This window comes from Sebastes fasciatus, chromosome 9 (genome assembly GCF_043250625.1).
Source record: "Sebastes fasciatus isolate fSebFas1 chromosome 9, fSebFas1.pri, whole genome shotgun sequence".
NCBI classification, from domain to species: Eukaryota; Metazoa; Chordata; class Actinopteri; order Perciformes; family Sebastidae; genus Sebastes; species Sebastes fasciatus.
In genome coordinates, this window is record NC_133803.1 from 31,329,217 (window position 1) to 31,355,553 (window position 26,337).

General features: G+C 38.5%; 1 protein-coding gene across 3 annotated transcripts; it reads left to right on the top strand.

Moving 5' to 3' along the window:
* The first annotated feature begins 1,825 nt into the window (after nt 1-1,825).
* nfkb2 (nuclear factor of kappa light polypeptide gene enhancer in B-cells 2 (p49/p100)) lies at nt 1,826-25,805 on the top strand. 3 transcript variants are annotated; one of them, XM_074647277.1, is made up of 24 exons: nt 1,826-1,921; nt 4,582-4,689; nt 8,501-8,540; nt 10,734-10,809; nt 12,237-12,277; nt 14,445-14,543; nt 14,905-15,056; nt 16,116-16,228; nt 16,772-16,930; nt 17,953-18,057; nt 18,296-18,384; nt 18,773-18,911; nt 19,970-20,086; nt 20,227-20,484; nt 20,608-20,749; nt 20,872-20,986; nt 21,769-21,976; nt 22,335-22,504; nt 22,757-22,859; nt 23,081-23,253; nt 23,380-23,461; nt 23,550-23,719; nt 23,812-23,923; nt 24,629-25,805. In XM_074647277.1, the coding sequence occupies exons 2-24, from the start codon at nt 4,673-4,675 to the stop codon at nt 24,697-24,699; spliced, it is 2,751 nt and encodes a 916-aa protein (XP_074503378.1). In that variant the 5' UTR covers nt 1,826-1,921; nt 4,582-4,672; the 3' UTR covers nt 24,700-25,805. The 3 variants fall into 3 exon arrangements, with proteins under 3 accessions (XP_074503378.1, XP_074503380.1, XP_074503379.1); XM_074647279.1 differs by lacking the exons at nt 1,826-1,921; nt 4,582-4,689 and adding an exon at nt 5,474-5,563; XM_074647278.1 differs by lacking the exons at nt 1,826-1,921; nt 4,582-4,689 and adding an exon at nt 8,157-8,412.
* Nucleotides 25,806-26,337: the final 532 nt, after the last annotated feature.

Consider the following 26,337-nt stretch of genomic DNA (forward strand, 5'->3'; position numbering starts at 1 on the left):
TGAGGTAAAATTACACAAGTACTCAGTGTGATGAGTATCAAAAGTAAAAATACAGAAGTAGAAATGTAAAGTAGCATAAAATGGAAAAACTCAAATAAAGTACCCCAAAATACCTTTGATAGGTGGCACTGTACGGTCAAACCTTCAGTCTGTAAAAAATAAATAAAATCAGTAGTTTTGTTTGAAACCAGATTTTATACATTTATAAAAAACTTTCACATAACATAACTTCAATTGAATTTAATGAAAAGCAGTAATTCATTTTGAAATAAAAAATCTAACTTAAGTATAATTTTTAAGCATACAGGTTCAGATATTTAAATTATGTTGTGGTTATTATAATTAATTCACAATAAATATTTTCACAATATTAATATATGTATTATATCATTTTTATTATTTTATCAGTTGCTGATAAACCTCTGAATTTACTCAGAATTCAATTAAATATTCATAATAAATAATAATAATGAATAATTAATGTACCTAAGTGTGGGCGGGGCTATGTTCCTGCTTCCACCAATCAGCGGGTTGTATTTGCCACGTGGCGCCGGAATTCCCCTCCAGCTCCGGGGCTTTCCACTCTGACTGACAGGCCGCTGGTTACCGTGACAACCGCCAAGGTGCATCCGGTTGAGAGAGCTGACCTTCAAATTAAAAGCGTTTATCTACTGAGCAAGTGGTGGAGCAGCTTTCAGTAAAATTACTTTAAAATAAAACACTTTGGTGACTTAAAACTAACTTATTTCCTATAATGTTTACTTCACTCTCTCGATTAAATATTTCTTTGTATATTTGACTTATTGCATTTTTTTTCAATTTTCTTTTTACATAGTGTACTTTTAGATTTTTTATATCATTTGAAGGTTAGATTTACAACAATTAAGATAGAAAAATAAAGTAGATTTTTTTTTATTTTTAAATTGCATTTGTTTACATATATAAAAAAAGTGCAAGTTGATTTTACATAAACAACAACAAATGTGATGGAGAGATGCAAAAAACAAACAGAGGGTCTATCAGTGCTCTTTCCAGTGCATACATCATCATGAAATGAATAAAATAGAAAAATAACAAATGAAAATAAAGATACAGGAATAATAAAAGAAAAGACTGGATAATTTTTTTTATTTGTAATCATTTCAAAACTAAACACAAAACCTTTTTCTTCTCACAATAATACTTATTATTAATTGAAATTTGGTGTGTGTGTGTGTGTGTGTGTTTGTATATATATATATATATATATATATATATATAGGGTTGCAAAGTCACATTTTTAAATTGCTTTTAAAAACTCACTTTTTTAGAATTGCTTTTCTGTGATTTTATTTATGTTATCTGACATTTTAGTTGTTTTACTTCATGGGGTTTTAGTACATTTCGTTATTCTTGTGTTTTAAATATGTTCTGTTTTTAATGAAACACACTTTGTAACTTTGTTTTGAAAGGTGCTATATAAATAAAGATTATTATGATTATTATTATATATAATTTAAGTCTTTTTTATAATAAATACATTTAACTAAAATGTTCTATATAGATAAAGATCATTATTATTATTATTATTATTATATTTACAATTTAAAAAATTTAATACTAAATACATTTAATAAAAATGTGCTATATAAATATATATTATATATATATATATATATAATATATATTATATATATGGAATTAAAGTGCTTGCTTTCATTTTTAAAATAAGATGTAATTTAAAAACAACACTGCAAAAACTACAAATATCAGACTAAAAGTAATAAATAAGGAACATAAATAAAAGTTCCCCCTTTCCAACAGATTTTATTTTGAAAAGCTCTTACAGGAAGTAGCCTCAGGTGTGTTGCTGCTGTTCTGATGGTTGTTGAGTTGAGTTGAGTGTTTTTCGAGGAAGCAGGCGGTCAGAGCTGACAGACAGGTAATTAAAACTCACCTTTAAACTCTGTATTTCTGTTGAATCTCAACACAAACTGATCGATCATTGATCAATAACACGATCAGCTGCAGACACAGAATGGTTCATATTAACTGAAAATATCAAACTGAAAATGTGACATTTTAGAGTAAAAACGACTAAATTTGATGCTCAACAAACCAAATTAAAGAACTGACTGATGCTCAACATCTTCATGTTTACTCTATGTATTTTAATCTGCATTAAACTCACTGAGCTCTGGTTCATATTAAAGTGAGAACAGCTGATTGTTCTGAACACAAACATTTTAGTTAGTTAATTAATTAATTAAATGTGCTGCAGAAGGAAAAACAGAATTTATTTATTGAACAGAAGTGAGATTAAATCAGAATAAAACCACTGCTGTTTGATCAGATTGTGTAACTGAGAGGAAAACTACTGAAGAGACTGCTGCTGTTTGCAGGAATTCAAGTTAATTTAACTTTATTTACCACCTTTTTAATTTAACTTGAGTTATTCCTGTTGTTTTACATTTTAATTCTTTATTAGATTCTCACTCATCACTTTCTACTATCAATAAATATTGTTTTTTAATCAAAAATGACTGAATTTGATGCTCAACAAACCAAAGCAAAGAACTGACTGTTGCTCTTCAGTTTAATGTCACATCTTCATGTTTACTCTGTTTATTTTAATCTGCATTAAACTCACTGAGCTCTGGTTCATATTAAAGTGAGAACAGCTGATTATTCTGGATACAAACAACTGAGTTAATTAATTAATTAAATGCGCTGCAGAAGCAAAAACAGACTTTATTTATTGAACAGAAGTGAGATTAAATCAGAATAAAACCACTGCAGTTTGATCAGATTGTGTAACTGAGAGGAAAACTACTGAGACTGCTGCTGTCTGCAAGAATTCAAGTTAATTTAACTTTATTTACCAGCTTTTTAATTTAACTTGAGTTCTTCCTGTTGTTTCACATTTTAATTCTCTATTAGATTCTCACTCATCACTTTCTACTGTCAGTAAATATTGTTTTAAAATAAAAGACGACTGCATTTGATCCTCAACAGACCAAAGAAAAGAACAAAATGTTGCTGAGCACTGTTAGTACCTTTAGCTGTTAACACCTTAGCATCTTAGCAGGGACAATAGAAACTCTCCTAATTTCGCATTTAACACCTTTAACTGACAGATCATTGAAACTTAAAATATATATATTTAATATTTGACAGTTTTAGAGACCGATGTTGTGTCTCAATTTGTGTATTTCTGTACTTACAATTGCTCTTTTGAGTGAATAAGTGCGGTTACATAGCAAAATGCAGTGTGCTAGGAGTACCAAGGCCTATAGAAAGGACGCTGGGTCACGCATCATATCTTAAGGGATTTTACACATGCGCAGTAAATTCTTGAAATTGAGCCAATCGCAACGCACAACTGCAGCTTCAGCTACACTGTGCATGTGTTATATCCAAGCCCCCAGGAATTGCACAGGTCGACGATCCGGACTTTCGTAGTGGCCAAACGGCGTTACTGCGACTTCCATATCCGTCACGTGACGCCGTTGGGCCCAAAAAGACTTTTCCCCGTAGACTTACATTGGGAAAGAGACATCTGTAACTCAGCCGATAATTTTTTTGAGGTGAATCAACTTCCCAGTACGAACACTCTAATATCCCTTATTTAAAAGATTACGTTTTTAAAGTTGTAAAACGCACTAATAGCTGAATCCAGAGTTATTTCCCTTCCTCCGTGAGTGAGACCCAGACCGTGACGTTGGGACCCCGTGACCGAGTCATATGACCAAGCGGACGCTACTGCGCATGTCCCAGTTGCCCAAGATTCGCCAAGATCCGGGTACTTTTCCAGACGGAAGTCGAGCCATTTAGGCTTCACGCGCCAATGAGCAACTCTCATAGGAATGACCAGCCTCCAACGCTGGATCCAGTTCTTTTGATACATCCATGGTTATATCCCATACCCCAAGACCCATGTCCGCCCGTGACCCAGCCTCCTTTCCATAGGCCTTGAGGAGTACCCGGATGTTGTACTCATAACAGTCTGAACGGTTGCCATCTTTGCTCCGTAGCAGAAGGGGAGGTTCCAGCGGCGGTTGCTGTTCCTGCTTCCAGTCTTTGTGCAAAGCTAGGCTAACAGTTTCCCCCTGCCCAAGGCCTATGGAAAGGAGGCTGGGTCACGGGCGGACATGGGTCTTGGGGTATGAGGTATAACACATGCACAGTGTAACTGAAGCTGCGGTCGTGCGTTGCAATCGGCGAGTGCAGACCAGATTTTACTGTGCATGTGTAACCCCTGAAGATATGACGCGTGACCCAGCCTCCTTTTCATAGGCCTTGCCCCTACCTCCAGTCTTTGTGTTAATCAAGGCTAACAGTTTCCCTTTGCTTCCAGTCTTTGTGCAAAGCTAAGCTAACCACAGGGACTCTGGTGGAGAGGAGAAATGTCAGCTTGTTCCTTTAACAGAAGCAGCAGTTTGTTGTTTGTTCAGTCGGTCTGGAAATCGAGGATTTCCCCAAATAATCACAGAGGAGGAGGAGGAGGAGGAGGAAGAAGAGTGGAAATTCCCACTGATGTGTTTAGATATGACTCCATCGCACACACACACTCCTGATTAACTCCTGATTTGTCGTCTGCAGGAAAAAACCCGGGAGAAAGGAAGACCAGATCAGCCTCCTCTTCCTCCTGCAGGGAGCTGAGCCTTCATCATCACCTTCATCAGTGTCAGTCATGGCGGGAGCCCTCAGGTACATTTCATTAATGTGTTATTAGAGAAATCCCATGAAAAATCTGACTTTTATCAATAGACTCTTTTAGTGTCGACGTCATGATGAAGTCATGGTGTTAGCTGGAGGCTAAACAAAGACTGGAGGCTAACACTAGCAGTGGGCTAAAGTTACACATCTAAAATGTCATCTTGCTGTGTTGTTGGGTGCCAGAATCCAGATATTATTTAGCCTTTAACCGCAGCCAATGGCTCACGGCTGCGGTTAGCAGAAGGCTCTCCATCTCTGAAACGCTTCGCCTATATTGTACGACTACAACTATAGGCATATTTTCCTAAAATATAGTATAACATGTAATATAAATCTAATTAAATATATAGAAAACACAGTAGTCCCATCATGTGCCCAAAGATTAAATATAATACGATAAGAAAAACTCACTTTTTCAGCCAAACGGTTTGACCGATTATTTAAAATGTACTCATATTTCCACCAGAGGAAATTCAACATTTCAGTTGCGAGCATAAACGTGTTGAGATGAAGAAACATTTCATCATGTTGATAGAAATGTGAAGCTGAGCTGTTTCAGAGAAACAGAAAAGTAGATCCTCCTGCAGAGGTCAGAGGTCACAGAGAAATACCCCGAACACAAACTTTCCCCTCCGGGTTTTCTCTCCTCTGACTCTACCTGCTGCTGTGGCTTCATGTTAATGAGCAGCCGCCACCTGATTGGCCGCCGTCCTCAGGGGGGCCGTCCCACCTGACGGTTCAGATCAGATTTGAGTCAGACTCTGCAGTGAGGCGGGTTTTTCTCTGATGCAGTAACAGGAAGTCAAAGAGTCGAACCATAAACCACCAGAGAGCCGAGCGGAGAGGAAGTTAAGAGAAGCATCAGGTCTGTGTTTGTTATTCACGCGTTTGTCCTTTAATTCTGCTGCAGTTTGTTTAGAAGTTGTTGTCTTTATTTCGAATTAATTTGTTGGGTGATTTCATTTAGTCTATAAAATGTCAGAAATAATTCCAGATGTGTGTCTTAGATTCTCATTATCATGCTCGTCTATTTATCCTCACTCCTTCAGATTATAGAAAACAACTAAATATGTTAACGTATGCAGACGACACACAGATTTAGTTGTGTTTCCACAGAAGCACAGAGCAGGTGCATTGAACAAATCACTGACTACGTTTACATGCACACTAATATTCCTCTATCATTCTGAATATGACAGTATAGTGAATTTAATACGGGTCGTTTAAACAGCATATTCTGGTTGGATATTCTCAATGGAGCATTTTCAGATGAAGACATGTGTGATCTGCTGATATTATTCAGGTTTTATGCCGTGTTCACACCAAGAGCGAAACAAATTTTAGCCTCACTTTACTCGCACCAGTTGGACCGCCGGTATCATCGCGCTAGACGCGCCGGAGAGGAGGAGGAGCTTGTCTCCATGGATACCAACAACTTTTCTTTCTGCCATTTGGAAGAAATAACCACTGTCGTTGCTTTGTACATGTTGTCGAAGTTCCAGATATGTCAGAAAGCCAAACCCTGTCGTGTCTGGGTTCATAACATCACCCCGACGGTGAGCTGTATTCACATACAGTGTCATTGCACTGACTGTATCTAGCAAGCCACGCGTCGCTACTGCGGTATGAACCCAAAATAAACAGATTGTGCTGTGATTTAATTGCAATAAACGGATCAAAAGGCTGCCAAAATAACTACATAATGATGTTGATTTGTAAAAAGTCTGACTTCATGCTTTGTCAGGTCTGTTACCAAGACGACAAGCAAACAACTTTTAAAATGCTTGTTTTCTGAATGGAGTTTGGATGAAATATTTCAACTCCTGCAAATACGTGAATGACGCGAATTTTGCGTGTTCGCGTCACCTGTTGCCAATTTGCATCTATTCGTCTCTTTGCATTGACTTTGTGTGTAACGTCATGCGAAAAGTTCGCTTCGCTCTTGGTGTGAACGCACCGTTAGGGGCATTCTCTGGACATGTATATAGCTCATTCACAATATGAGTCTCAATCAGGGTTATTACTGTAGTTTGTGACACGCAGTCTCTCACCAGTTTACGCCGTCGGAGTCTGTTCTCGTGCATCACCGTAAAGAGAAAAGCTTGAAGAACACAGTTTGGTGACGGCGAGACAGTTTAGTAGAAATATTGTCTTTGTGCATGTGAACGTGGTAAAGTTCCCTCCAGTTAAACAACTAAATAAAAACTTAAATAATTGTTTCTGGAGCCAAAGAAGAACCATGAAATGTCAGAGTTCAGCTTCAACCTCAATTTTAACCTCATTTAATTAACTGCTCTATTAAAGCTGGAGTAGGCAGGTTGGAGCAAATATTAATAACAGTTACTTTTATAAAACGGTAATTATATCCTGATACCAGTCTACTGAAGTGCTCGCCGTCCAATTGCTGAAAAATGCAATTCTTGCAGAAATCTCCAAATGTCCAAATTTTTTTTATCCCAAATCACAGCATGGCTTTTTCTATGGTGTTCCTCAAGGTCTTAGTGTCTTAATGTGGTATTTTGGAGGGATAATTGCTACATTTGTATCAATTCTCCAGTGGTAAAAAACCCGGTTAAATTTAGCACCAAATCTGTGTAACAGATGGTAACAACCCAAAAATTTCCGCAACAATTTATGAGTCATAATAGAGCATGGGGATGACCATCATATACTTCTATCATCATGTTCTATGATCTTATACATTTTCACAATTTATTTATTTATTTATCTATTTATTTATTTTTTAAAATAGTATATTTATTGATTTCAAAAGGGTCGAACAATCAAGGATTAAGGAGCATAATACAAATATATGTACCCTCTTTTCCAATTCACCCTCAACACAGAAAATTAAATAAACGAAATAAAATATATAAATTAACAATAAATAAAATAAAAATATATAAATAAACAATAATAAATAAATAAAATAAAATAATATAAAAATAAAATAAAAAAATATATACATGTGCTTCACTATTTATTTTAATTAATTCATGTTTATTTCTGATTTATGACTAGAAGAACTTGACACATAGTGCTGAGCTGTATCTGAAATTAATCTTCAGGTTCCCAGCTTTCAGATGATGTACATCACGTCTATGTGACATCTACTGTTGACCTGCTATCTCCCCCTAAAAAAACCCTGTACACCCCTAAAAAAGACAGGTCTATTGTGGGTCTCAGAGGGTTAATAACAAATCACTTCCTGTCAGCGGAGGAGAAACTCGTCTTTTCTTTCCTGGTCGGGTCTTAAATCAACAGTTTCCTGGTTACCTTCATAGAAAACCTTCTTCTTCATCATCTGAGTGTATTATATATTATCAGCAGCAGCAGCAGCAGCAGAATGACATCATCACCAGTAGTCCCGCCCCCCTCAGATCTGGAATTCTGGGGGTTTTCCTCGGCTCGGCCACTTCCAGGAAGTGACTGAGAACAGGCCTCGGGGAGGGGAGGAGGGGTGAGACAACAGAGAGAGAGAGAGAGAAGAGGAGAGAGAGAGAGAGAGAGAAGAGGGAGGGTGACAGAAAAACAACAGAGGAGAAGAAGAAGAAGAAGGAGAGAGAGTTGTGTGTTGTGTTTGAGGCTCTCTCGTCCGTCATGTGAAAGTGAAACTGCTGCAGATTTGATTGTTTAGTCGTTGTTTGTTTATTTTATCACGTCGGGACTTTTACTCTTCAGACGCGACAGACGAGGGGATTTAAAGTGACTCAGGTTGGAGTGCTTCCTGTTTCCTGTTGAGACTCTTTCACATTTAAAGCCTCTAACTGTTTGTTTGTTTGTTTGTTTGTTTGTGCTGCAGGATGACTGAAGCTCCGTTCATCAACGTCTACGACAACGAAGTGAGTCCTTTTCTATTTGAACATTCACTCTGCAGACTAGTGGAAAATAATACTTCACTTACATTTTACCTGCTTTTTTCCTATATTGTTATCTGTCCAGCTTTATATTTTATCGTGTTTTAAATACGCTGGTTTTAGCACAACATGCCAAACACATGTCACGTTTCTTTGATTTTTATTTAGTAATATTCTGCTTTTTTTAAATGCATATTTAATACATAGATTTAATTATTAATCCATTAATCCATTAGTTGATCGACAGATAATTTATTTTTGTCTTATGTGATAGTAAACAGAATTTTTTTTACACATCATACAACATTTACACATCGTATGGTATTTTTATTTATTACAACTGTCCTCGATTCAATTACCTGAAAATTAATGACTTCCTTAATTAATTAGTATAGTGATTGTAGTTTTGTCCTGTTTATGGGCTCACTGACAAGTTCTTTTTACATAGTAAGATGAATTAGTATAATGAACATTTCATGCTTTTCCGTTCATGTTGAGCATCATTTCTAATGTTTGTGAGAGATGTCATGTTGCCTGGCAACAGTGTTGTTGTTTCCTTTTGTTGTGATTGATATAAAAACTATTCTAATAACATTTGAAGACCTCCCGCCAGCCAGTTTTACTTCCTGTTTTTTGGTTAACGTTCTTTCATTTATTACCATTCATTACCATCATCATTGCAACCAGATTGCATCGTTTTTCAACCCAGTTTAGATGAATTTACTGTTTATCAGCCCACAAATGAGACGAGAATTATCACAACACACCGACTCTCTCTCACTCGCTCTCTTCTTCACCGTCTCCTCCTGGCGAGGCGGCCGTCTGGCTGCCGCTGCACTGAGGAGCCGCACCGCAGCACGCCGTCCACAGCGTACCGGAGGACGGGATATACATGTCGCCGTGGTCCGCCGTTTGAAATGCGGGTTTCTGAAATGAGGATGCTTCGGAGGTGCACCGTCCACCAGCACCGGCCGCTCTCTCCTCAGCTCCAGCACCGACACCGCACCAGGCTGCTCTGTGATTCGTTTTCTGAAAGTCGTGCTCCCCGCCGTTCGGACCTGTTAGAGGCCGACAAACCTCCGGTATCGGCTGCTTTCTGTTAATTTAACTCCAGCAGGAGGAGACGGTAAAGAAGAGAGCGAGTGAGAGAGAGACAGTCAGTGTGTTGTGTTAATTCTGACGGTGGGATTTCATATAATATACTGCGTTGATTTCACCCGTTCTCTGCACACACAGATGTCATGGTGAAAATAAACACACTAAACAAAGGTGGAGGGAACTAAATAATAAAATGAAAACCCTCAGTTAGCTGATGCAACAAGTTGGGCTAGTTAACTAACTAGAAGATAAACTGACAGACAGATAAACAGATTTATCAGTTTGCTGTTCAGACTCAAACAAGCATGAGTGCGCCTGCAGCTTGGAGGATGACCTTTGACCTGCAGCTTCTACTATAGTCAGACGTCGTATTCACTTTTTACAAACAACAACTTTCAGCACAAAATTAAGTTATTTGTCAAAAAAAGCCTAAAAGGTTGTCGACAAAATCAGGCAACAGATAAAACAATACTGAAAAAAAGAAAACAAAGATAACAATTTTAAATTCCTTTAACTTACATTTAAATTATTTCACAACCTTTGAGTTCATACGAGTGTTTGTTTCCCTCCACAGATGAATAGAGTTGCGTGGAAAGATGTAAAAATCGAATGCTAATTAAAGAACAGAGTGAATGTGTGACTAATATTGTGATAAGCGCTGCGACTCTTATTTTCATTTTCAGTTCCACATTGATTAATAACTTCCTTTGAAATATTCAAAATAGCGTTTTTTTTTCTTCAGGTTGTTTATTTAATGTGACAAAAAGTCCAAAAAGAGATTCAGTTCATTAAACGTTCTGGAATCAGATCATGTCTGGGGTTTTTTATTGAAGAAATAATTAACATAATCAATGAGTTGATCATTTTGATACCTCATACCAGAGATTTGAAATTTTCCACTGATGATTGATTCACCACAAGACAAATGTGGAGCCGGAAGTCTCTCTTGTATCTCGCCCTCGAGGCTCCATAGAAACCATAAAGATCCAGATTGATACTGATTGATTGTTTGATTGCTTGTAAGGTGCGTTTAAACACTGACGAATGTTTTAGATGTTGAAAATATTTTTTCTTCTTCAGCTGCAGATGAATTTGATGCCGTACGACTACATTCCTCCAGTGGACATAAAGACTGAACCCTACATACCTGAGACAGGTACGCAGACCGGTGACAAACACGGTGTTGTCCGTGTAGTTTAGACAGATTTGTTGCCTAAAATTCATCAGTCAGTGCCCCAAACACAGATGACTCAAACCATTATTGTATTCTAACCCACAATAGACCCGTTTTTGTCTTTTTTAGGGGGGTACAGGGGGTCTTTAGGGGGAGATAGCAGGTCTACAGTAGATGTCACATAGAAGTGGTGAACATCATCTGAAAGCTGACCTTTTCGCTAGATCTAGTACGAGAAATTACATAGGAACTGTTCTCAGGAGGAACATTGGTGTAAACTTCGTAGAACCTTGTTTGTACTTTGAAACACGAGTTGAGTGTGAATACCTGATCAACGTCTAGAACTTCCTGTCAGTTTGTGGAACTTAAATGTAAGTTTTGTATAACCTGGAAACAAGTACTGAGACATTTTTAGAACTTCCTAGACCCTAAACATTTAGATATATTTTCAGAGCTTGAAAGCCCCTATGAACCCATGCTCACTTACTCTTAAAGAGGTTCTCACTTTCTAGAACCTCTTTTAGACTTCTCAGAACCTTTGTCCAGCCCTCTGCTCAAGAACCTTATCTTGATAGCTGGATAGTAATTTCTGGGGGCATTTCCGAGCCTTTATTACAGAGAGGCAGTTCATGGTTTGCGCCTTATCCCCCAAGCCACGGGGGCGACCCGATTCCTGTCACCTTGTACTTTTTGATGTAATGTTTTATTCATAAATGGAAATGAGGACAGCGACATTTCAGACCCAACAGTACTCATCAGTACTTGGGAACCCCGACCTGAATTTTCTAGTATTGTTATAAGAAACAGAGACGTTTGTCCACAAACTGTGAACTTCACTTTCTAAAACCTACTAATCGGGAAAACACCTTCATCTACCTGTTTACTAAGTCCTGTAGCTGGTGAAATAGTGAAAGTGGACGGTGACGTTCATAATAGAGATGCACCGATCCCACTCTTTAAGTCCCGATAGCGATACCTGGGCTTTGGGTATCGGCTGACACCGAGTACCGATCCGATATCAGTGTTTATTAATAAGCTGTGTGACTCACTGTGTGGTAGTCACTGTTCTTTTATGTGTAAGGCAACATCAGGCTTGACTTAAACATTGTTTTCTCAAATTTATAAAAAACTAAATGTAACAAATAAATACAATTTTGGTATTTTATTTATACAAATTGAATTTTTATTTTTTATTAAAATAATAAATCGTACACCAACAACTTAGTAAAAATCTTCAAAAGTAACAGACTTTTTATTTATTATTAAAATAATAAATCGTACACCAGCAACTTGGTAAAAAAATCTTCAAAAGTAACTTTGTTATGAGTCATTGTGACCACTGAATTTCAAGGCTAGTTCAGTAACCGTTCCTCTCCAAGTCATTAACTAAACTTTAATTTGTGTTTCAGCTCATGGTCCTTACATTCAAATCATCGAGGAGCCCAAACAGGTGAGACAAATATTTTACTTCCTGTGTCCGTAGTAATTACAGTACAAACTTACAAATTCACATTTAGTGAATTGTTGGCATTTAGTTTTTAGTCTTACTCTGCAAAGTGACTCTCAACAGTACATTAAGTTTGTGGACTAGTTGGTCTAAAAGTAACAAATAGAAAGGAAGTTAAAGGTTAGAACATTTAAAATGAACTCTTATGTATAAATATAGAAACCTTTTTGGACAATGAATAAAGTCTTAAAACAGGGATCAACATTAGGCCCCCTGCCATTTACAATATTTATTCTTTAGTCCAACTTCAGCATTGCGATGTCCACTTTTATGCTGATGATACCGTCTTGTATGTCACTGAACTCCACTGCAAACCTTCTCCAGCTTACAGTCTGATGACCTCCGTTAATTAAAATTAGTTCTAAACTCTTAAAAGACACAATGTTTGCTTTCACAAAGTAAAAAAGATAAAACTTTATTGATCCCTGAGGGGGAAATTCTTCTCGGACTGAGAAGGTAAGAAAACAGATAACGAACTCTTTGAATTAGATAATTTACAAATAATTGATTAAAACCAAACCAAAAAATTACCAAACCTTAAACTATATAAATTAATTGTGCAAATATTTATGTCAACTATATATGAAGTATAAGTATATAGATATGACTAATAAATATAATATACATAGTAATATATAATAAATAAAATGTTATTTATAATACATGTGTAGTTACGTGTATGTTATATACACACACTATAATAACAATATGTGGTAATACTGCATTATTATGCAGTCACGCATATATACATATAGTATTATATAAATGCACAATAATAACGATATGTAGTAATACAGTATTATTATCATGATATAAGTAGTATAATGTTATGTAAATATATTAATAAATATGTAACAAAAACAATGAAGTATATATATCATAGATACAACTTATAGTATTATAATATCAATGCATAATAAGAATATGTAGTAATACAGTGTTATTATATCATGATATAAGTAGTATAATGCCATGTATATGTATGAATAAATATGTAATATATAGTCAGGGATATGGTGTTTGATACGAGTTAAAAACATGAAGCCAAATACTGGTCTACAGGTGTTGTTTTGGGAATTAGAAGAAGAAAATGTGACAACAAAAGTCCTTTTAATACCTTTATTACATGAACACACAGACGGACACTGTGAGTTAGGTTGATCCACATGTTACTGTAACAGTCCCTTCCTTTAATCCTGGGTTTTCCCAACAGTCATATAACATCATGGGACTGACTAGAAGAGCACAAACAGGGAGTTTCTGCAGCTGAAGGTCATGTGACTCCACAGACATAAATCAAATCAGTCAGTTGTGCTCTGAACACAAAAGAAGAACCAGGTTTACGCAATCAGTGGACGTTCAAATAAAATGACACAAAGTGAGTGTTACTGCAGCTGAGGCTCAACACGGACTTATAACGACATGGATCACATATGAAGAGAGAAGTCAAGAGTTAACACGACAGGTATGATCATAAGCAAGTAGAAGTAAAATAACAGAAATTAAAAATGTAAATGCATGAAATAATAATGGTAATTTATTAATTATGCAGCACTTTTCAAAACAAAGTTAATGAAATGCTTTACATGGTTGTCAGGATTAAAACATTTAAAAGAATATCAATTTTAAAATATATTATGAGACAATAAGATAAAAATTATAAAAAATAATAACACTGTATGTGAGCATTACTAAAAATAATTTATTTTTAAATAAATAAATAGAATCATAAAATACATTATGATCACAATATGTCTATAACGTCCAACCAAATAAATTAATTTAGAAACACTGACAGCGAGTTTTATTCGTCTGTGAATAAACCATAAAGGACACAAAGACGGTATTCATTTCTAGAAGAATAAACAGTCCTTTCCAGCATTATTTGAGATATTGAATTGCATAAATATGCAGATGATCGGTAGTTCGTCATAAACAGAGAGCACCAGAATCTGCAGTGGTTTACATGTGACGGACCCGTAATCAAGGACAGAGAGAAATGTGGACTATAGAAGTTGTTTCCTTTGAAGAAATTTGCAGTATTTGTAAAATAAAGCTGCAGAGTATCAACAGAAAGACAGTAAAACTTGGTGTGTGTGTGTGTTCCCAGAGGGGCTTTCGTTTCCGTTATGAGTGTGAGGGTCCATCCCACGGCGGGCTCCCAGGGGCCTCCAGCGAGAAGAACAGGAGAACCTACCCGACCGTGAAGGTGGGTAACACCCAGAGAACGCTTCAACAACATGTCAACAAGCGCTGCTTCACTCACAGCCGCTAGTTCTCTACTTAGTATCTCATTATTCTGACATAAGAGGTCCACATTTTTAACTTATTATCTCAAACTGATGTAAAAACAAAGTAGATTTAATCTTTGTATCATGTTTTGATGTAGAAAGTGATAATTTTGACTTATTTAGTCTTTTTTTATATATATAGTTTCAATGCAGGTCTTTTACTGCAACAGAGTATTTTTACTGTGTCGTATTAGTACATTTGCTGTAACACAGTATTTTCACCGTGTGTTATTAGTACTTTTACTGCAGTAAAGTAACTGTGTTGTGCCTCTGTCTCAGATTAATAACTACGTGGGTCACGCCCGGGTGGAGGTCCAGCTGGTGTCCCACTGTGATCCTCCTCGTGTTCACGCTCACAGTCTGGTGGGACGTCACTGCACCGAGAACGGCACCTGCACGATCGACGTCGGCCCCAACGACCTCACAGCCTCGTAAGTGTCCAATAACGTCACTGCATTTTTACCGACACTTGAACTGAATAACAACAAAAAAAGCTAACGAGGAGTCGGACAGGAACGTTTTCATTCCTCATCAGACGTTCTGATTATTTTAGAGAAAAACTCCAAAGAAGAAGTCAGAATTTTCTTTTTTACATTCATGTTCAAAGTTCAGGAAACATTTATGGAATATTCTATTGACAGTTAACAACTTTTTCATGTCACACTATACAATGACTTTTTTTTCATAAAATGTTTTGACATACTATACTTTATGTCTAAAAATGTAATAGAAAAAAAAGTTATGTACAGTATGTCGAAAAATTTCATAAAAAAAAGTCATAGTTTAATATGTCGAAAGATTTTATGAAAATAAGTCATAGTATAGTAAGTTGAAAAATTTGATGGAAAAAAACTCATACTATAGTATATCGTAAAAAATCATGTTAAAAAAAGTCATAGTATAGTATGTCGAAAAATGTAATAAAAAGTTATAGTTCAGTATGTCGAAAAATTTCATGAAAAAAAGTAATTTTATAGAATGTCGAAAAATTTAATTAAAGAAAGTGTTAGTATAGTATGCTGAAAAATTTCACGAAAAAAAAAATAGTATTATATGTCGAAAAATTTCACGAAAAAAGTCATAGTATTATATGTCGAAAAATGTCATGGAAAAAAAAGTCATAGTATCTGATGTCAAAAAATTTAATGGGAAAAAAAAGTCATAGTAGTATGTCGAAAAATTTCATAAAATAAAGTATTGTATAGTATGCCGAGAAATTTCATGGGAAAAAAATCATAGTATAGTATGTCGAAAAATGTAATGGAAAAAAGTCATAGTATGGTATGTTGAAAAATTTAATAAAAATTAAATTTTTATTCAATTAGAGAACGCTGTGATTGACCAATCAGAATCAAGTATACAACAAAGCCGTGTAATAAAGAGATATATTATACAGTATTTATGAAATGAGACAAAGTTTGTTACGGATTTAAAACAAAAATCAGTGAAATATTCTGATAGATTGTGCTGTCTATACTACTATACTGTAGATTCAGTAACCTGGGGATCCTACATGTGACCAAGAAAGGTGTGGTGGAGGTTCTGAGCCGGAGGCTGAGGGACGAGAGGAAGAGACTGAAAGGAGCTCACTGTCACATCACAGGTAAACTCACCTGAAACAACACACTGTCACCTCACAGGTAAACTCACCTGAAACAACCCATTGTTATCTCACATAAATCTGCCCGGGAAGGACTTGAAGCTGTGCCTCAGAGCTGTCCGGGCTCAGATTGGTCTGTTCAGCCATCTGCACTCTTACCGAAATCCAACAAAATGAGACATGTCATCGTCATCATCAACTATGATGGACGAACAAAAGAAGAATTATTTTAGTCACATGTTGAGGAGGCTTTCACATCAGGGACCTGGGCCCGGGTACGGTTAGTATCAGGTGTGAAAGCCAACCGTACCGAAACATGGAAGTGGACTGCTATTTAACACGAGTAACGTTAGCAGTAAGCGAGTAGTTATGAAAGGGAAATCGTGGGACTCGTGGGTACCCATAGAACCCATTTTCATTCACATATCTGGAGGTCAGAGGTCAAGGGATCCCTTTGAAAATGGCCATGACTAAGACCAGAAAAGCAACACTTTCATCAGGATGTAAAAGCATAAAATAAAACTGCTTCTGTCTATTTTTCTTTAGATTCAGAGGAAAGCGGTCTCCTGAAGGAGGCCAAGGAGCTGGGGAAGGTGATGGACCTGAACATCGTCAGGTTAAAGTTCACCGCCTACCTGCAGGACAGCAACGGAGGGTTCACCAGAGGGCTGAAACCCGTCGTCTCCAACCCCATCTACGACAGCAGTGAGTCCAAACATCCCAGAATCTGACCATTCAGTGTCAAAGCTGGTAGCGGCTGAGAAACTGTCACTTTTAGAGACACTTTTAGTGACGATTAATCAATAAAATAATCAGCAGATGAATCGATAATAAAAATTATATTTGGTTGAGGCTGTACAATAAGCGACGGAAGCCCTGAGAGGCAAGTGAGAAAACTTCTGGTGATCAATTTATTAAATCTGATCTAAATGTTGGTAAAAAAAAGATGTTTTGCCAGGATAATCTCCTTGCTTTTGTTTTATCGGTGAAACAGGTGAAACATTTTTCTTTTCAGGATCATTTCTCTAAGTGTTTCTTGTATATAACTTATGTAAATTAAAACTCACCTGGAAGAAAACATGAATGCTTTTAGTCCTAGTTAGAACATGGGGTTGTGGTGCACTCTAGCCTCTTGTGGCCGAAATGAGTATTACAACAACAGACACATACAAATATCGGAGAAACGTTTCAGAGATGGAGACTAAATGTTGCTAATATTTAGCCTTATGCTAACCGCAGCCGTGAGCCATTTGCTCGAAAAAAAATTCTGAAAAAAGTAAGAAAATGTCTGAAAATAAGAAAAACAAAATGTCCTAAGAAAGTCCGAAAAATGTCCGGAAAATGTGCAAAATAAATAGTAAAAGAAAAAGTGCAAAAAATGTCCAAAAATAAGTCAAACAATGTCCGAACAAAATGTGAAAAATAAAAAAACGAAACAAAAGTTAAAAAAAATTGCGAAAAATTTGCGAAAAACAAGTTTTAAAAAACTTTGAAAAATGTCTGAAAAAATTTATGAAAATAAGTTACAAAATTTATGAAAAATGCCAGAAAAAAGGCAAGAAAATGTCAAAAAAATTAACCCGCTACGACCTAAAAATCACAAGTTGTGTTAATGCGTTAAAGAAATTAGTGGCGTTAATGCGTTATCGCGTAAGCTGACAGCCCGACCAAGAACACGAGTAAATGACGGAGTCACACACTAATAATGAATCTTGTTTTATCTGCAGAGTCACCGAACGCTTCCAACCTGAAAATCTCTCGGATGGATAAGACGTGCGGCTCGGTGCTCGGAGGAGACGAGATCTTCCTGCTCTGTGATAAAGTCCAGAAAGGTGAAAACATTAGATTTGATCCGACGTGTAAATATCATTTTTTTGTTCGTTGGTGTAAAGTGAAGTTTGTTTCTCTAGTCAGTAAAGTTAGTGCAAGTGATGGTGGACAAAGAATTATTGTTGGTTTAAATCAAGCTGGTAGTGGATAAAGACTAATTATAACAGGTGTTTGTGGTTTAGTTTATTGTTATTTTACCGTCTGAAATATCCCATCATGCCTCTGTGCTGAACGTTACAGATGACATCGAGATCCGTTTTTACGAGGAGGACGACGAGGGAGGCTGGGAGGCGTACGGTGACTTCTCGCCTACCGACGTTCACAAACAGGTAACAGAGTTTACGTGTACACACAGTAAAGCTTCTAATAAATAATACAAACCAAACATAACTACATTTTAACAAACATTTTGTATCTTACAAATGAAATGTTTGCTTCACAGAAAATATATTTTTATACTTTCTGACAAATCTGTCTCCAGAACTAAAATGAGAGCTGAAAATATATATTATATTATATTCTTAATTTATTAATAATTTTGTCTATAAAATGTCAGAAAATAGTGAAAATACAAACAGGCTCAAAAAAAGTTACATACGATTTAGAGTTTCAAGAAATTCTTTGTAAAAAGTTATTAGCTGTTTAAAACTAGTATTCTAATTTAATCCAGATCTAAAGTAAATCCTGAGTGTTTAATCCTCATCTCTCTCTCCTCAGTACGCCATCGTGTTCAAAACGCCGCCCTATCACAGCGCAGAGATCGAGCGGCCCGTCACTGTCTTCCTGCAGCTGAAGAGGAAAAAGGCCGGCGACAGCAGCGACCCCAAACAGTTCACCTACATACCGCACGTACAAGGTCAGCCATCAACATCAAGACCGTTTTTACAGTTTATAAACAAGGACGACGTACGTTCGTGTGCGCACGCAGGTTAACAACGGAAGTACAGCGGAGTGCAACAGCTTGTCAAGATATGGAATGACATTAACCACCAAACATCAGGAATGCAACATAAACAAACTGACTTTCCAGATCTGTGTGCCGTTAGCGAGTAGAAGACAGATATAAACACGTATTTGGTGGAGAAACCAGCGTGTAACGTTAAAGCAGCGATCACAACAAGCATACAAAAGATGTTTACTGTACAACTACATTATCTGTGGTCGTGTACAGAATGTCAAATACCTGGACAGACTCAGTTTATTGAGTTTTAAAATAGGCGCTACAAACATAGAAACTACAAAACCTAAAGAATCCATTGGTACCAACCGTGTCATACTAGCTTGTCGCGAAGGAGGTTAAATAACGCTCCAAACTAAGGCTACATTTTGGTGAGGAAAAACTGTCATGGCCATTTTCAAAGGGGTCCCTTGACCTCTGACCTCCAGATATGTGAATGAAAATGGTTCTATGGGTACCCACGAGTCTCCTCTTTACAGACATGCCCACTTTATGATGATCACATGCAGTTTGAGTCCACTATTGGATTATCAATTGTGACAACCGAACACGCAACAATCAGACACTTTGATGAAGGTAACGGTTTTAATTCAATGTTTAAAGCTCGCCAACTCGTCTGGATGGCTGCGGCAAAACGCCACATCCGTTGCCAACATCCATATTTTTGATGACGTCGTCTGTAAAAGGGTTTATTTAATGTGTTACCTGTAAATCCCCAGGAAGTTTGACAGGAAGATGTTTGTTTTTTTAAGGTTTATGATCACAGTTTTGGGGTTTCCCTCAGTGGAAACGGCTGGTTTCAGTCCTCACCTACTCATTCACATCTTCATCATGCAGCAGATTCATGACGACGAAGAAAAAATAACAGGCGGAGAAAACATGTTTTTTTCAAGTCTTCCCACTTGCACTTTGATTACTTTTTAAATGTCAGAACTTTCTTCTTTGCTCTCTTTCAGACAAAGAGGAGGTGATGAGGAAAAAGCAGAAGCCGCTGCCTCACTATGAACCCTGGAGAGGAGGAAGAGGTGGAGGAGCCGGGGGATTTGGAGGAGGAGGAGCTGGAGGAGGAGGAGGTAGGGATTTTATTTCAAATATAGTCCATTTCCAATCATCTCAATTAAAGGATTATTGTTCACCCAGAAATCATGCTGCAGCTGCTCGGGATCATATCATACTGGGCAAACTGGGAGTTCAACTTTGTTTCCTTCTGCAGGATTCCAGTTCAACCAGCAGATGAATGGAGGAGGAGGAGGAGGAGGAGGAGGAGCAGGAGGGACGGGAGGAGTTTTCTTCAGCGGCTTCACAGGCTTCAGTGGAGGGGGAGGAGGAGGAGGAGGGGCTCAGATGTCAGGCTCCACCCCTCAGACCGGGGTTACCCAGCAACAGACAGCAGGACAGACGGGAGGACAAACAGCAGGACAGACAGGAGGACAGACTGGCTCGCCACTACAACAGCAGCTGTTTCAGATCGGTAGGAGACGATGTCCTGTTCTGATCCTTCGCTGATGATGTGACGCTGCTTGTGTACGAGGTCAAATTAATATTTGATCTACTCGCTCTTAAAAAGTCCTGCTCTGTGTTTCTGTGTTTCCAGCCACCGCCCTCCACAACAGAGCCTCTCAGAGCGCCAGACAGACGGCTGCTGCCCTGCTGCAGTACTGCAGCACCGGGGACGCCCGGGTCCTTCTGGCAATCCAGAGACATCTCTGTGGCGTCCAGGACGGCAACGGAGACACGTGAGTTTTTTTTACTTAATTTTATAATATGTTTTGTCCTACAAACTCAACACCAGACACGCGTTTGACTCTTGTATCATCTGCTCGAAGGTTTGATGTTGTGTTCTTTTGCTTACCCACAGTCCTTTGCACCTGGCCATCATCCATCAGCAGACAAGTGTGATCCAGCAACTGATCCACACCCTGCTCAGCAGCCAGCAGCAAAACATCCTCAACACAGCCAACCACCTCCGACAGGTAACGTACCTCCAACAGGTAGCTAACCCTTAGCTAACTTATCTTATTACACGGCTTTGTTGAATACTCGATTCTGATTGGTCAATAACAGACCGTTGCTATGGGCGCAGTTCTGATGTCGGACTCTGGCGGACTGTTTTTGTGTCATATTATTGATTTCTTTAGTAAGTGGCTGTGTAATAAGCAGGATAATGTACAGCTAGCGGGTCATTGTTGTGAAATAAACCCCTTCTGGGCGATGGTTCGCGTCATGGTTTATTTCACAACAATGACCGGCTCGCTGTACATTATCCCTTTTTAACAGTGCTAACAACGCAATACTCTACCTTAACTCATCTCAATAATGTTAACCACCTCCGGCAGGCAGCTAACAGCTAACGTACCTTTGACAGGTAGATAATTACTAGCCACCTCATCTCTCAACATAATAATCTACCATAGTTACTGCAACTAATTTACCATAATACAGCTTTTTACGTCAGAAAGTTAGTTAACTCATCTCTCAACACCGTAATTAATTGAACTATGACACCAAAATTAAGCTAACTCCTTGCTAACGACTAAGCACAACCAACAGGTGCCTAACGTTCGTCCTTTCGCTGCTCTGTATCTCAATATCTCAACAAAATAATCAACCGTAATTAATGAATCCAAATGATTTACCTGAAAACATCTATCTACCTGTAACAGGTAGCTAACTCAGGTATCTAATGTAAAGCCCAGCGACCTCAGTCCCAGGTAACTAATGAAACCGACTAACTCACCTGCTGCTGTCTCTGCAGACTCCGCTCCACCTGGCAGTGATCACCCGGCAGGTGAAGGTGGTGGAGGTGCTGCTGAGGGCGGGGGCCGACCCCAGCCTGCTGGACAAAGACGGCCGCAGTCCCCTCCACCTGGCGGCGCTGGCCGGAGACACCGCCACGCTGCGCCCAATGCTGGCTCACCTGGGAGAACGCCACGCCCACCTGGTCAACACCCCTGACTACCACGGTGAGAGAACGAGTAATATCTGTGTGAAATATTTACCAATTACTGCAATAATGTACAGCTAGCGGGTCATTGTTGTGAAATAACCCCCTTCAGGGTGATGTAAGCATCACATCGCCCTGAAGGGGTTTATTTTACAACAATGACCCGCTAGCTATACATTATCCCTTACTTAATCACACATCTGTTCAAAATGTACCTTAAAGGGAGATTTTTATAAAAAAAAGAACTTTATTTATAGTAAGTCTCCACATGAATCTGACACCAAGATATTAATAATAAAATGCTTTTAGCGTTGCTACAATACTTTATATGTTAACTTGTGACGTTAAATAGACTAAAGTATTTGTCTCCGTCTCAGGTCTCCATCCTCTCCACCTGGCCGTGAGGAGGGACGGCGAGCGCTGCCTCCGCCTCCTCGTGGAGGGCGGAGCCAAAATCAACGCACCTGAGCAGAAGAGTGGAAACACCGCCCTCCACCTGGCCGTGAGGGAAAACCTGTTCAAGGTGGCCTGCACTCTCATCACAGAGGTATGACACACCTGTACACCTGCTCAGCAGCTATAGGACGGCTGAAGAATATCAATACTCACCTGTACCTCAAACCTGCCTGCACTCACCTAACCTAGTTAATCTAGTTAATCTAGTCAGGTCGGGTCCGTTGAAGTGTCAATGACTAAAAAACTAGTGAGGCGTTTGAGGTACCGGTGAGCATGATTGTTGATACGTTTCATCGCTAATAATCAGTGACATCACAGCGTTACTCACTCTGTTGTTTTACAGTTGAAGGCGGACGTCAACGCCAGCACGTTTGGAGGAAACACAGCTCTCCACCTGGCGGCCAGTGTGGGCTCCCCGACCCTCTGCTCCATGCTCATCGCTGCAGGTGAGAGGCAGTAAAAGTACTAATACCACACTGAGAAAATATTCTGTTGCAGTAATAGTAGTATAATCAGTAGAATGTAGTTAAAGTATTAAACAATTAACACTATTATTAACATTATTAACATCATTACAGGTACAATAACATTATTATTTTTACATGAGTAATAATCAGAATAAAGACGTCAACATACCACAGAGACTGAGTGAAGGTTGTCTCTTCAGGCGCTGATAAAAACGTGGAGAACGACGAGCCGCTCTTCTTCAGCTCCTCCTCAGACGAAGAGCAGGATGAAGACGAGCCAATCAGAGAGCGGGAAGCCGCCTCACAGCCAATCAACCCTCGCAAGAGACCTGCAGGAGGACACACCCCCCTGGACCTCGCCAAGTGCCAAAAGGTAGTTATCCTTTTAAAATAAAAGAACAGGACATATTAACACTGGACACTCAATCCTTTCAAAATAAAAGAACAAGACATATTAACACTCTCCTCATCTCCTCTCCTTGTCTCCTCTCCTCCTCAGGTGAGGAACCTGTTGAACTCGGGTCAGAGTCCTAAGTCGAGTCGTCCCAGCAGTAAGAAGATGAGGGCGAGCAGCAGTGAAGGTTCGTTATCTCAGTTACAGTAGAACACTAATGAAGAAGAAATGTTGACCAGGGTAGTGTAATAAACGAAGCGGTGATGACGTTGCAGAGGCGGAGTCTTCGGGGCTGAACGAGGACACGCTGTCCCGGCTGGTGGAGGTGCTGAGTGTCGGAGACGTTCCCTGGAGGAAACTGGCGGAGAAGCTGGGGATGATGACGCTGACTAACCTTTACGTGGACAGTCCGACGCCGTGCCACCAGCTGCTGAAGCACTACCAGGTAACACGTGAACGCCGTCTATGTTCAATACTCATCACAGTGATGGTACAACGAAGTGTTACTGACCTGTCTCTGATGTCTCTGATGTCCAGCTGGGTGGAGGTCCAGTCGAAGGTCTGGTTGAAGCTCTTCAGTCTCTCGGTCTCACAGAAGGAGTCCGACTGCTGAGAAACACCGAGCTACGAGACGACAAACACAGCACAGGTAACACATGATCAACACCTAACCTCGACCGTCAGAGGTCAACGCTAACCTCAGCCGTTAGAGGTCGACGTCTAACCTCAACTATTAGAGGTCGACGCCTAACCTTAACCGTTAGAGGTCGACGCCTAGCCTCAACCGTTAGAGGTTGACCCTACCCCACAACCGTTAGAAGTCGACGCCTAACCTCAACTATTAGAGGTCAACGCCTAACCTTAACCGTTAGAGGTCGACGCTTAGCCTCAACCGTTAGAAGTCGACGCCTAACCTCAACTGTTAGAGGTCAACGCCTAACCTTAACCGTTAGAGGTCGACGCTTAGCCTCAACCGTTAGAGGTCGACGCCTCACCTTAACCGTTAGAGGTCAACGTCTAACCTCAACTATTAGAGGTCAAAGCCTAACCTCAACCATTAAGTCAACGCTTAACCTCGACCGTTAGAGGTTAACGCATAACCTCGACGGTTAGAGGTCAAAGCCTAACCTCGACCATTAGTAGTCGACGCTTAGCCTCAACCCTTAGAAGTCAACGCCTAACCTTAACCGTTAGAGGTCGACGCCTAACCTCATCCATCGAGAGTTTTGCAAATAAATAAAGTTCTGTCACTATAAATAACATTTTGTTACTATAAATAAAGCTTTGTTATCCAAATTTAAATGTTACTATAAAAAAAAGTTCTCACCTCATTCATGTGTTTCTGTCCAATCAGACGCCACGGTCGACAGCGGCTTCGGCAGCCAGCCAATGGAAGAAGAGGAGCCGCCTGTGGCCAATCAGTGATGAGCAGGAGACAAAATCCCCTCTCGAGCAGCTTCAGGAACGTCATCGGGACTCTGCAGAGGAACCGGGACTCTGCGGAAGAACCGGGACTCTGCGGGGGAACCGGGACTCTGCAGGGGAAACCGGGACACTGCAGGGGAACCGAGACTCTGCAGGGGAACCGGGACTCTGCAGGGGAACCAGGACTCACTCTGCAGAACTGGACTTTAATTAGCAGACTGACAGCAGAGACTCTGATGCTTCTACTCCCAGCTGAGTTGGACTCTAATGTTTGTTTACGTGCAGAGGAGACGAAGGCTGCATTCTACACGGACACAGAGTTTAATACACAACATGTTACTTCATAGGAATTTGAGCATTTTACCAAAAAAAGCCTTTTAAAGTTTTAAAAACTGATTTTAATTTTTATGTTTTTAAAGTGGCAACAGACAACCTCCTCCAGTGTTTCCAGGTGGTATTATTGTTGGCGCCGCTGTCGCAAAGACAACCGTATCTCTCTCCGTTACTACTAGCGACAAATTTAGTGACCTATTGAGACCATCAGCTTTGTTCAATCAACATTTACTTCATAATGAGTTAAAGCTAAAAAGGTGTCTATTGCCACTTTAAAGAAACAAACAGTGGGTTTAAAATGGATTATTTCACCGTGAGGCTGCAATCATAGTTATACAAGTGTTTGTTTGTTTGTATTAATTTATATTTTGTTTTTATTAAATAGAGTTTAGTGGGCTGTGAATTTTCTGACGGACAAATTTAGAGTCCTTGAATTTCACCTTGAAAGTCCTTAAAAACTTTAGCCGGCTGCAGAGAATTATTTTTATGATAATCAATTACCTGTTGAACACATTTTATAAAGAATTAAAGAAAGTGAAACGTTAGCTGTAAATCTGTGTTGTGTTGTGTTACCTCGAGCCGATCTGCTCCTTCATCTTGTAGGAAAGCGGTGGGATTTCAGATTCATCTGTCCGGACTGGAACGCAGCACGTCTCACCTGTTATCGGTTTCTCTGTTTATCAATACTTTAATCTCATTGATGCCGGGTAAGAAAAAGGTTTTAAATGTTATGAATGACAAAAACAATAAATACTCATTGTAAGTAAAAATGATGACGTGTTCAGTCGTATTGTGACGAATCAATGACTCAAAATATTTCAGTCCAAATTAACACAAACTAAAACATTCGTCAACATAAACGTAAACATGGTGACTAATACATTTTGGGCTTTTTATGATGAGCTAGTAAGTCAGTTATATTAAAATTATAAAAAAAGTCAAGATTATAACAATGTATACAAGTTATTTGGTCCAAATTATAAAACACTAAGGTCAACTTTATGACAACTTATTTAATAATTTCTTTATTTAAAAATTCTAAATATTGTCATTTTCTAAATTATGCAATAAGAAGCCAGTTAAATCATAATTGTAAAATAGTCAGTGTAAATTTTAAATTATAAAGTTTTAAGTCAAAATATTGAGACATATTTGACATTTGATAAAATCAAAAACTGCAATAATAAACTAGTTAAATAAAATTATTGTTATAATATAATATATCAAATTATATAATATATATAATATATCATAATAATTATTATATATAATATACAATTATTATCATTATTAAGTTAAGTAAAA

What these genes read in the sequence shown, in the direction of transcription:
- nfkb2 (XM_074647277.1), top strand. An exon ending in CAACCCCATCTACGACAGCA is followed by an intron (nt 16,931 to 17,952) that starts GTGAGTCCAAAC and finishes TTTTATCTGCAG; the next exon opens with AGTCACCGAACGCTTCCAAC. An exon ending in CAGGACGGCAACGGAGACAC is followed by an intron (nt 20,750 to 20,871) that starts GTGAGTTTTTTT and finishes GCTTACCCACAG; the next exon opens with TCCTTTGCACCTGGCCATCA.